Consider the following 12,817-nt stretch of genomic DNA (forward strand, 5'->3'; position numbering starts at 1 on the left):
GAATAATCATATCCAAGGACCAGTGGTGGGTTTCAAAAATTTTTGGAACCTCTTCTGTAGGTGTGGCCTGCTTTCCGGGTCCACTGGTGGAACCTCTTCTAACCGGTTCGGTAGATTTGACGAACCGGTTCTACCGAATAGGTGCGAACTGGTAGGAACTCACCTCTGAATCAGGGGTATGAAACTCAAGATCTGTGGGCCGGATCCAGCCCGTGGGGTTCTTAGATTCAGCCCATGGGGCCGGTCTGGAAACAGCAACAGTGCCTCTGCCGTTGAAAACAGAGCTCGGGAGGACCAAAGACAGAGTGCTTAGGCCACCACAGGCGCCCCCAACACAGGTGAGTCGAGCTAGCCACACACACCCTGGCCATGCCCTCCCCCAGCCCCTCTGAGGTCAAATACAACCCTGATTCGGCCCTCAATGAAATTGAGTCTGACACCCCTGTTTTAAATTATGAAGGGCAGAATTAATAAAAATGTTGTGTTCCCAAAGGATGTATTTCAGAGGTGGTATTCAGCAGGTTCTGGCCAGTTCTGGAGAACCGGTAGCGGAAATTTTGAGTAGTTTGGAGAAGCGGTAAATACCACCTCTGGCTGGCCCCGCTCCCATTTATTCTCTGCCTCCCGAGTCCCAGCTGATCGGGAGGAAATGGGGATTTCGCAGTAACCTTCCCTTGCCACGCCCACCAAGCCACGCCCACCAAGCCATGACACCCATCAAGCCACGCCCACAGAACCGGGAGTACAAAAATTTGAATCCCACCACTGATGTATTTCAATGGAGAAGCAGCAGCCGAGTGACAAGTGGAAAGTCAAAGGGGTCTTACCTGAGGTTCATAGCGCAGCAGGATATCATACTCCATAGAAAATGGCACATTGTTGATATGGAATTCTACCACACTGCCTTCCAGCACCCGAGCTAAGCCCAGCCCGGTCCACGTGACTGGACGGCCAGGTAGGGATACTCTCTGTATAACTTCAGCTCCCTGCCAACAGAAAGAATGGTAAGCAGTTAACGTTTCCTCAGAAGGACATCTCTACAGGTAGTCCTCGACTTGCAACAGTTCATTTAGTGACAGTTACAATGGCATTGAAAAAAAAGTGACGTCTGACCAGTTTTTACAACTCAAAACCACTGAAGCATGTTCAAGGTCACGTGATCAACGTTCAGATGATTGGCAACCGACTCATATTTACGACGGTTGCAGATGTGATCACCTTTTGCAACCTTCTGACAAGCAAAGTCAATGGGGAAGCCAGACTCGATTAACAACCGTTTTCCTAACTTGGCAACTGAAGTGATTCACTTAACAACCGAGGCAAAAAAAGTCTTAAATTGGGGCAAAATTAACTTAATAGTCCTGCTTAGCAACAGAACTTTTGAGCTCAATTGTGGTCATGAGCCGAGGATTAACTGTAACATTACCAAACTTATCAATTCATAATTATTTAACGGAATCAGAAAACTTCCACTTTACCTAGATCTGCATATAAAACATAATTTTCCAGTCCTGAAATTGTTCCCAAAGAAACTCATAATAAAATAGGATCAGAAAAAAAATTAAAAAGCAATAAGTACAATTAGAATTAGCTGCAACACAGCAGATACTACATCTGTACAATACAGAACATGATGCATTTCAATGCTTGTGGATGCAAAATAGCAATAAGGAAATAGTCTCCCCAGAGATTCTTGCAAAGGTTATATGGCTCTTGCAGCTTTGGTTAGCACAATCGCAAGGAAAAGACACGACTGCTTTAAGATGCTGCAAAAAAAAAAATCAGGGGTGAAATTCAGCAGGTTCTGACAGGTTCTGGCGAATGAGTAGCAGAAATTTTGTGTAGTTCGGAGAAGCAGCAAATACCATCTCTGGCTGGCCCAAGTGTGGGGTGGGAATGGAGATTTTCTAATATCCTTCCCCAGGAGTGGGGAGGGAATGGGGATTTTGCAGTATCTGTCCTCTGCCACGCCCACGAAGCCACATCCATAGAACTGGTAGTAAAAAAAATTGAATTTCACACCGCTGTGTTTGTGTGCCCAAACATTCCAAAGCCCCTTTTGGAGAATGATTCTAAAGCCTTCTCCCTAATATTTCTTTTCTTTTCTTTTCTTTTCTTTTCTTTTCTTTTCTTCTCTTCTCTCTCTCTCTCTCTCTCTTTCTTTTTAAAGCATCCCTTCAAAACTGCCATATGTATTTCCAGGGTTAAAACTCCACTAAGTGTTAAAAAGCTGTGCTTCTTAGCAGTTGGTCTCTACTAGGCTTCCCCTTTGCTGCTTAGAACAAAACGTGTGTGTGTGTGTGTGTGTGTGTGTGTGTGTGTGTGTGTGAGTGAGTGAGTGAGTGAGTGAGTGAGTGAGTGAACAGAGTTTGGCATTTGGGATTGTGCCTAGGATTTAATTTATAAATGTGGATGCAAGTAAATCTGGCAACAGGTAAAGACTGACAGCCTCCTCTCCCCCCAATCAGAACTAAGTCCTTACCCTGCTTCTTGTCCTCACCGGGTCATTTAGCAATGAAATATACAATTACCTGCTTTTATTGCCACTGCCCTGTAGCTAGTTTAGTTTAGTTTAGTTTCCCTTTATTTGTATGCCGCCCTTTTCCCTGGGGGGACTCAGGGCGGCTCACAGTTCAAAAAGAGGGGGGGGGGGAAGGACAAACAATTTTCCAACATGAAGACAATACAACATATTAAAAAGAAAACACAACAGTCACACAATTCGGGTGGGGTTAGAATCTTAACCCCAGGCCAGCCGGGACAGCCAGATCTTTAAAGCGGCGCGGAAGGACTGGAGGGTGGTGAGGGTCCGAATCTCCACGGGGAGTTCGTTCCAGAGGGTAGCCTGAGGCCACACACGAAATTACTCCCAGGTAATTCTTTGCCATTCCTCACCTGGTGGAGGCGGGCTTCTTCTGCCTCGTAGGTATAATGATCCAACACGATGCAATAATAGCCAGTCTGAACTTGATTGCACTGCCGGCCCACCATATGGCTACGGCAGCGACACTGTCCTGTTTCTCTGGCACATCTGTTAAAAGAAAAGGAACCAGGTTCAAAATAAGCAAAGCGTTCTCCCAGGTTTGGGGTCCTTGGTGCTCTCTGAACTTAGTTGTTTCCTTGGGATGTTTCTTTTCCCAACTAGGTAACATTAGTATTAGTATTGACCTTGTTGTTAAACTCTGCTTAGGAATCCATGTGGCAGCATTACCGCATGGCACACTCAAACCTAACCAACATCTACATGCCATTCAAAAGAGACAATCAAAAGGCCAAAAGGGAAACAATACCGCAATTAAGAAACAATTTGGACAAATAAGCTAACAGTAAACATCTCCCTAATCAAGGAACTGCCAAGAACACTCGCACCAATGCTGAAAGGACATTGTATACAAAAATAAGAGCAAACCCCACTCCCTTCCAGCACTGATGATATTACCAAGTTTGGTAATGAAATGTCTGCAAGGAAAATCACCAAGTGTAGGAAGTTAAAACCCACCCCTCTCCTACAAAAATGAAATATCCTGGGAAATATTAAAAAGACAGAATATCATATTTCCCTGGGTGTGAAAAGAGAGAAACATGTTTTTAAAGACAAAGTAGCTCCCTGCAGCTTCCTGCCCCCTCCCCCTTTGTCAATGAGCCATTAAAGCCTGAGCTAGTCTACTCTACATAACAAAGGTAGGATTAGCCTTCCGCAGAAACTCACCACAAGGCACCTGGGAAAATTACATCAGCCAGCAAAGCAACCAAACTTGGACAGAGTTGCCCCCGCATGGCCCCATGGGAGTCTGACAACTAATCAGAATATAAGATCCAGGTCAAAGGCCAGAGAGGGCATAAAATGAGGAACTTTCAGCATCTCGGCCTCTTTTCACTCAGCATCTGGAAGCATGTGATTCCCCCTTTTCTGTTCACGAACTCAAGACATGTAGTCCTGTCCACCATCAAAACATCTTTCCAAGCAGCCTCCATGTTTCCAGTGTCTTTTTCCCCACTTGGAGCTGAACCCAGGAGGACATTTCTTCCAACACATGTTCAGAGAGCACCAAGGACCCCACAAATCAAGATAGGGAAGACTACTCTAGTTTCTGTGCATAAAGTATATTGGGGAGAACTTTATTCATCTGAGATAGGAAGTAGTGAGGACATGGATGTGGAGTAGGCAAAGATGCTGTTCAACTCTGAGCTACAAATATTCTCTTCCTTCAATTAAGTGAGAACGGGACTGTCCGAGGTGGCGCAGTGGTTAAATGCAGCACTGCAGGCTACTTCAGCTGACTGCAGTTCAGCAGTTTGGCTGTTCAAATCCCACCAGGCTCAAGGTTGACTCAGCCTTCCATCCTTCCGAGGTGGGTAAAATGAGGACCCAGATTGTTGTTGGGGGCAATATGCTGACTCTGTAAACCGCTTAGAGAGGGCTGAAAGCCCTATGAAGCGGTATATAAGCCTAACTATTGCTATTGCTGTACGCCTTGTCCCCAGGGTTAAAACTGGCTTTGGTCTTCTGGAGGTTTACTAAAGTTAAATAGGTTCAGGCTTAGTCAGTGCTTCTGTCTCAGGTGCACACATCTTATTCTGAATTATATGGAAGAAAGATGGGGTAAATAAGAACAGAGTTCTCTCTCCTTTGTGTTGTGGCCCGCCAGCAGGCAGCAGATTCGGACAGTGAGGAGGTGGGGGAGGAACATGAGCCAGTCCTGGAGACTGGGGAAGGCTCTGAGGAGGGCTCTGCATCGGAGGCAGAGATGGGGGCTAGAGCTATATGCCAGTTATTGGCTGCCTTCGGAGTCAAACATCAGAGAGGCAGAGGAACAGCTGGAGCCTGTTCCTAGTGTGTGCATGCGCAGAGTTGCCAGACGAAGGGAACAGCTAAAGAACAGGAGTCAACTTGGGAGTAAGGCCACAGGTGGACGGTGAATGGCCCCTCCCAGAGCAAATAAAAGAGGAGCGAAAGGGGAGTGGAGTTTGCAGGAGACAATTAGTTCGCTTAATTGGTTCCTGACTCTCTGAGACTCCTTGTCACGTTTTGAAGTTATCGGCCTGTCAGCTCTCCAAGCCAGATAAGGTCTGTGACTGGAAATCCTCCCTTGAAAGACTTTTCTGGATGTTAATGAGCAGAATTCACAGTACATTAATAAAAGGGTTTTTTTTTGGTTGGGACAAGGAATTTGCTCCACGCTCTTGGGAAGCCTAGATCAGAACAGTTCGCCTTTCCTCCCACAGCAATCTGATTCTTCGCCATCCCATCTCATTTTTTCTCATCCTGGATATTGCATGGCGGTTACTGCACCCATTTTTTCCCCTGCACCCAGCTTCTCCATATTTGCACACAGAACTGTAGCCATAGTTCCTTACTGGTTGTCGTAGGCACCCCCTACATCGCAATCACAAGGACGGCAGCCATACAGATCCAGACTCAAAGCCCAATGTTCTGGCTGGAAAGCAACATAGGGTTTATTAGTTCAAGAGAAACACAATGCACAAAGGACAAGTGTTAATTAACTGTCTAGTACTTACCAGGCACTGATTACAGCTGCGCCCAGAAACCAAGCGTTTGCAGAAGCAATCGCCTGTGATAGCATCACATTGGGGGCCATCTTGCACTGTGCCTCGGGGATCACACTGGCAGCCTGTTAAGTCAAACATGGCAAGCTCACTCCAGTCTCAAGAATTTCCCAGTTTATCGAACCACAATGAATGTATTTCCCCACTGGATAACCGTGGTGGCGCAGTGGTTAGAATGCAGTATTAGCAATAGCAGTTAGACTTATATACCGCTTCATAGGGCTTTCAGCCCTCTCTAAGCGGTTTACAGAGTCAACATATCGCTCCCCACAGTCTGGGTATTGCAGGCTAACCCTGCTCATTGTCAGGAGTTCGATCCCGACCAGCTGAAGGTGGACTCAATCTTCCATCCTGCCAAGTTCGGTAAGATGAGGACAACAATAGTTGGGGGGGCAATAGGCTAACTCTGTAAACCACTTAGAGAGGCCTGTAAATCAGAGTTCCCCAATATTTCTGGCTTTGCAGGCCGATGGGGAGGGGAGAGAGGAGATGGTTCCGTGTGAGGTGCCGGCAGGCATGTGCACACTTAAATGGAATGCGCACATGCTTGCCTGTTGCTCACACAAGTGAGGATGCAAATGCGCATGCATGCGCTTGCTGGCCGTTTCCATGGCTCAGTTGCAAACCCCACATGGCCCACGGCTGTAAAGCACTATGAAGCGGTATATAAGTCTAAGTGCTATTGCTATTCGCAGCTTTTAGAGGACGGCCACTGAAGCCCTACAGCATTCCTTTTATCTTTTTTTTGGTTTGGCTTTGAGAGATAAGCTGAAGTTTTAGCCACTAAGCTTTAGGGCCGGAGTTTCAAATGTATCCTTCATTTTATGCTACCCTGGAATGGAATGGAATAGCAGAGTTGGAAGGGACCTTGGAGGTCTTCTAGTCCAACCCCCTTCCTCAGGCAGGAAACCCTATGCCATTTCAGACAAATGGTTGTCCAATCTCTTCTGAAAAAACTTCCAGTGTTAGAGAATTCACAACTTTTGGAGGCAAGTTATTCCACTGATCAATTGTTCTAACTGTCAGGAAATTCGTCCTCAGTTCTAAGTTGCTTCTCTCCTTGATTAGCTTCCACCCATTGTTTCTTGTCCTGCCCTCGGGTGCTTTGAAAAATAGCTTGACTCCCTCTTCTTTGTGGCAACCCCTGATAAGCTTCCCTACTTTAAGGGAATCCATTCCAAGAGACCAGCCGGGGTTAGAATCATGTGGGGTTCCCTAGTGGAAAACCCCATCTAAGCCCAGGGGAACCCTTCAAGGAGGAAGGTACCTACGCTGGCATCCTTGTGGGTTTTTTGCACTCAGTCCGGAGAATCCAGATTTGCATCTGTCACAGCGGGCTCCCTCCACGTGCTCCTTGCACCGACACTGTCCGGCTATCAGCCTCAGCATTGGATCATCGTGTGTGTCACACACTCCGCCGTCTAACGTCCCATCAGGGTCACAGTCACAAGCTACATGGCAGAAGAGGGGGGGAATTATGGAGCTGTGGTGAAGAGAACACTGGCCACAAATTCAGATTCTAAAGAAAGAATTTCCCACAGTCACATCATCCCCACTTCTGCTCTTCACTGCCGGCTTCCAATAAGTCAAGTCAGTGAGGAAACCAGCCACCATGATGTTGTACTTAATGACTGCACATGATTCCTTAACAACCACAAGCCGAACTATCATTGCGCACTGAAGATCACATTTAATTTCGTTGTACAAGGTGCAATGGCAATAAAGTAAACTAAAGTAAAGTTAAAAAAAGAAAGACCAGCAGGGAACAATTAACACACAAATGGTTTCAGATCCAAACTAAAAAGAAAACAACAACACCACCCTATCTTTTTTTCGTGGATTATCACTGGCTAATAATGTTGCTAAAAGAAAAGGTGAGATACTACACGTAGTCCTCAGCTTACGACCAGTGGCTTAGTGACTATTTTAAGTTATGGTAGACCTCTCCTCAGGGCTACCTGCGGCCTGGATTTGAAATTTTGTCGGCCATCCATAGTCACACAATCACTTTTTGAGTGCTAAGGAACCAGTCCATACTTATGGCTATTTGCAGTGCCCGACACTGACATGGTTGCTCTTTATGATTATTATTTTTTGGCTGGAAACCAGCATTTACTTCTAACCGTGTTTCCCTGAAAATATGACCTACTCAGAAAGTAAGTCCTAGCTTGATTTTTACACGTACACCAATTATAAGTCCTACCCCCCAAAATAAGCCCTATTTAAGACCCCGCCCGCTCCAAGGTGCACTGGTAAAAATTAAGCTAGAGTAGGGATGGGGTTTGTGTGGTGCTGCCCTACTACTTCGGATAGTTGCAACCATTGCCTTGCACACCTCGGCCCATTTCTTCTGCAGCCAGCAAGGCTTTGCTGAAGGCCTCTGTAGCCGATAGCAGAGCTCCGGATCAACCCAGAGCTCTGTTATCGGCTGCAGAGGCCTTCAGGAAAGTTTTGCTGGACTTGCTAGAGAAAGTTCTGACAGCGAAGAAGAGGCTGGGGTTGATGCACACAAGTGAGGTGAGTCAGTGGAGAGTATCCCCCCCGGCCTAAAATAAGACCTGGTATTTTGGTGGCAAAACTATAAGGCAGAGTCTTATTTGGGCGGAAACACGGTGGTTTCCAGCAAAAAATGCCCATTGCAGATAATGGATCCGCTTAACAATCATGAAGCTCACCTAACAGCAGTGTTGCTTCACTTAATGACTACTGTAAAAAAGGTTGTAAAATCGGACATGGTCACCTGGTGACTCCTTAATGACTGGCACGACTTACGACTGTAATTCTGGGCTGAATTTATGGTCCTAAGTCGAGGGCTGCCTGTAGTTTACCTTTCCTATTTCAAGCTTGAGTGGAAACATGGCCCTTTTAAGTTCCCATCATTGTGCGGAGCCATTGTGCTAAGCCAGCGTTTTTTCAACCTCGGCGACTTTAAGATGTGTGGACACGTTTTAAAGTTGCCAAGGTTGAAAAGCACAAGGCTGAATTCTCCACTCTGCTAGCTCAGCTATGAAGAAACAGGCAGCCTAACCTGTAGATCGGGGTAGTCAACCTTTTTATACCTACCGTCCACTTTTCTATCTCTGTTAGTGGTAAAATGTTCTGACCGCCTACCGGTTCCACAGTAATGGTGATTTATAAAGTAGGGAAGTAACTTTACTTTATAAAATTTACAAAGCAGAGTTACGGCAAACGCCTACCGCCCACCATGAAAGCTGGAACGCCCACTAGTGGGCGGTAGGGACCGGGTTGACTACCACTGCCAGTGTAGATGGATGCAGAGAACAACGTTCACTGAATGCGCAACGAACACGTTGGTTCCAAAGCCTCCAATCTAGCTTTTGCAGATTGTCACTTAGTGCTTTGTGCTGCTGTTGATCTGCAGGGTTCTGTTTATACCAGTGACATTTTCTGGACTGAATGCCCAAAGTGTACGCCCCAAACCCCAAGATGCAATGCACGTGCAGGCCCCGCGCATGCGCTCCCCGCATGCAAGTGTGACCCCCTGCATGTGCCCCACCCCCCATGCGGCCCAACGCATGTGCCTTGCCCCGCATATGTGTGCGCAACCCCCGCATGCCCCTTGCCCCCCCCATGCATGCATGACAGAGACCCAAAGACCAGCTAGCTGGTGGGAGGTGTGCACACACATGCGGCAGAGCTGAGTTGATGCGACAGCTCTCGTGCCTGCAGAGAAGGTGCTGGGTGCCATTTCTGGCACTCGTGACAGAGGTTCGCCACCACAGGTCTGTATGTTCAGGGAAACAAAGCTGCAGTAGTAGCAGGGGCACTAAGACACTTTGTGGCTGTGAGAAGGGGAACACAACCAGCCATTCCCAAGAAGGATATTTTTGTCTTGTTCAAATGCTCCAGGCAGAAGGTATTTCTCAGTCCTCAGAAACACCACTGAAGTCAATTATTGAACAATCTAAGCGTAATTTTCCATTGATTTCTGTTCCATGACAGGATGGAAGCATTGTGGTTAGCACTGGGGAGAAATGGCTTTTCAAAATTCTCCACCTTTTTAGGGGAGAAATAAAGCAGTAGGATAGGTTAACTTTCTCCAGAGGAAGAAGAAATTCTCCTCAGGAATTTTTCTCAGCAGTGACCGAAGTTCTGCTCCTAAAATACCCCATGAGGGGAATTCCCTATGTTCTCCTTAGGGATTTCATTGAAGCCTGGGAAGCCAGAAGGCTGCTGTCCCTAGTGAGATAACTGAATAAAAAGAGAATAATTATGTATGTATCTCCTTACTTACTTTTCAACTAAGTACGGGTAATCCTTGCTTAAAGACCAGTTGTTTATCAAGCGTTCAAAGCAGAGGGGAAATGCTACGACGATCAGCTATGACGGGCAATTTATATTAGCTAGAATCGTCAGATTTCCTGCTTTCTAGCTAATCTAAATCACGTGGCACGGTGGATTCCCCCCCCCCCAATTGTTCTACTTAACTTTGCAAACTCGGAAGGTTTCAAAATGTTCCTTTTTTAACGCTGCAAGGGCGCACCTCAAGTGCACATGTGTGTGTGCTCGGAAGCAGACTCACCGAACCAGTAGCAGACTTCAGAGGATTACACTGTTGGTTCAAAGTTACGACGGACACTCTCAAAACCTATGTGCAGTCTGGTTCCAGAGTTCCAATGGCTGCACGCATCCCCACAGCCACATGCCGTATTTTCCGGAGTATAAGATTCACCTTTTTCCCGCAAAAAAGAGGGTGAAAATCTGGATGCGTCTTATACACTGAATACAGCGTTTTTGGCCTCCCCAAACCCTGCCCCCTTCACAAAAATGGACGTGCAGAAGGTTTGGGAGGCCTGGGGACTGGGGAGAGCAAGAAACAGTGAAAAATGGGCTGTTTTTGGCTTGTTTTTGATACACACACACAGAGTACTCCAGAAGCCTCCCAAACCTTATGCATGTCCTTTTTTTAGGGCAAAAACCGGCCCAGTTTTTGCTTCCCCCCAGTCCCCAGGAGCCCCCAGGAGCCCTTTTGGGGGGCAAAAAACAGGAAAAATGGGGCGTTTTTTGCTCATTTTTGCCCCATCCCTAGGAGCACTTTGCAGGCCTCTCAAACTCTCTGCATGCCCCATTTTTCACAAAAAAATGAGGCATGCAGAGGGTTTGGGAGGTCTGCAGAGGGCAAAAACTTTTCTTTTTAATTTACCTCTTCAAAATCTTGGTGGGTTTTTATACTCTGGAAAAAAACACGGTATTTCATGTGTCTCCTTAATCTTTAGGATTTAATTTTCAACAGAGGTTCAAAGGGCAGATAGGACCTAGAAATATCAGGGGTTAGATGCCTTCACCTAGGTAATCTTCAACTTATGGCTAAAATTGAGCCTGACATTTTGCTTGCTAAGCGAGACGTTAAATGAGTTTTGACCCATTTTGCAACCTTTCTTGCACATTAAGTGGACGACTGCGGTCATTAAGTGAGTAACATGGCTGTTAAGTGAACCTGGCTTCCTTTGTTTCTCAGAGGGTAGCAGAAAGTGATCATGTGACCCTGGGACACTGCGGCCTTCATAAATACCTGTCAGTTGCCAACTGTCTGAATTCTGATCCCATTATTATCAGAATGCAACAACTCGTATGTATGAAAAACGGTATAAATCACTTTTTTTTCAGAGCCGTTGTAACTTTAGACTCTCCAACTTCAGATGGTCACTAAATGAATGGTTGTAAGTTGAGAACTACCTGTGCTCTTGTCCTCCAGCTCTCCCAGTGGTGAAAACTGGAGCCTGTCTTCAAGAAAATTCCTCTCTTCTTGCAGATTCTCAATCCTGAGAGTCCATTTTTCTCTGCCCGCCCTCAGCTGCCTCTCTTACCTCTGCACATGCCAGGATCACGGATATCCTTGGTGGGATCCTTATAGTAGAATGGTTTGCAGAACTGGCAGTGATGGCCCATGGTGTTGTGCTGGCACTGATCGCAGACCCCACCGCTGACGTTGCCCGTGGCCAGGTACGCAGCCATGTCGAAGTGGCACCGGTGGGAATGTTCATTGCAGTTGCATTCTGAGGAGGGCAAGAACATACAGGTGCTTCCCTCTACACTCCACCAGCCAATGGCATTTCCCACCCTTCAACCACACCAGAAGCAGCATCCAAGAGACCACAAGGATCGCAACAGTACTTAGACTTATATACCGCTTCGTAGTGCTTTTACAGCCCTCTCTAAGCGGTTTACAGAGTCAGCCTATGGCCCCCAACAATCTGGGTCCTCATTTTACCCACCTCAGAAGGATGGAAGGCTGCGTCAACCTTGAGCCTGGTGGGATTCAAACTGCCAAACTGCAGCTAGCAGTCAGCTGAAGTAGCCTGCAGTACTGCACTCTAACCACTGTGCCACCTTGGCTCTTTATGGATCCCCTGAATCACCTGGCTAGGACGTAGAGGCTCTTCCTTACTCTTGTTTGAACCCTTGTGGCAAAACAGAAGCCGGCCCCAGCCAGCATTTTATGCCTGCAACAGAGCATGGCTGCTGAGGCCTGTCCCAGAGCTGAGCTAGCCCTTCTCTAAACCCCTTCACGCGTAAGAGTTTTCTGCATGTAATTTATTTTCTTGCATGTCTTTGTGTCAACAATCCCGTGGGATCTGTTTGACCCAAGTTCTGTGGGACCTGCTACCACATAAGCATTCATTCACTGTTCCGGCTTGAAACATAAATCTTTCTCTGTGTATAAAATACTATGTTAAATAATTGACAGGTTGCTTTGCTGCATCCTAATGAACATGTGGAAGAGATCTGTGATCTTCCAGATGCTGCTACACTTAAAGACTCCTAGCATCCCTTTACTGTAGGCCATACTCATCATAGTTTTGAGAATGGCTCTGTCCAATAATATCTGGAAGGCTTCAGACTACTATATCTCTCAGGGGAAGAAAGCCTTCTGTGTGATAAATGCCTTACACTAATAATTATATTGTTTCTTAGAATGATTTGACTGCTTATTTGTACTATCATCAAGTGTTGTACCTTATGATTTGTGAGGAATGTATCCTATCTTTTTATGTACATTGAGAGCATATGCACCAAAGACAAATCCTTGTGTGTCCAATCACACTTGGCCAATAAAGAATTCTATTCTATTCTATTCTATTCTAAACAATTGGTAGAGTATATGTCTTTACCATCAACACCTCTACTCTAAGGTCATCTACATAAATGTTTTGGGAGGACACGTGTCATTTCTGACCCCACAGCCTCCCCCAATTTGTCTTTAGAGGCACTGCAGCAGAGGTCCCCA

At 46.2% G+C, this 12,817-nt stretch overlaps 1 protein-coding gene across 1 annotated transcript in view; it reads right to left on the minus strand.

The window, feature by feature from the left end:
* The window catches only part of LAMB2 (laminin subunit beta 2), a 76,465-nt gene that overhangs the window by 39,611 nt on the left and 24,037 nt on the right, over window positions 1-12,817 (minus strand). The window contains exons 9-14 of the mRNA XM_032212031.1: window positions 11,397-11,585; window positions 6,840-7,019; window positions 5,521-5,633; window positions 5,359-5,438; window positions 2,896-3,031; window positions 828-986 (exon numbers count right to left, since the gene is read on the minus strand). Of these exons, the coding sequence (XP_032067922.1) occupies window positions 828-986; window positions 2,896-3,031; window positions 5,359-5,438; window positions 5,521-5,633; window positions 6,840-7,019; window positions 11,397-11,585 (857 nt within the window). The remainder of the gene's footprint in view (window positions 1-827; window positions 987-2,895; window positions 3,032-5,358; window positions 5,439-5,520; window positions 5,634-6,839; window positions 7,020-11,396; window positions 11,586-12,817) is intronic.

Source organism: Thamnophis elegans, chromosome 2 (assembly GCF_009769535.1).
Source record: "Thamnophis elegans isolate rThaEle1 chromosome 2, rThaEle1.pri, whole genome shotgun sequence".
Classification (NCBI taxonomy): Eukaryota; Metazoa; Chordata; class Lepidosauria; order Squamata; family Colubridae; genus Thamnophis; species Thamnophis elegans.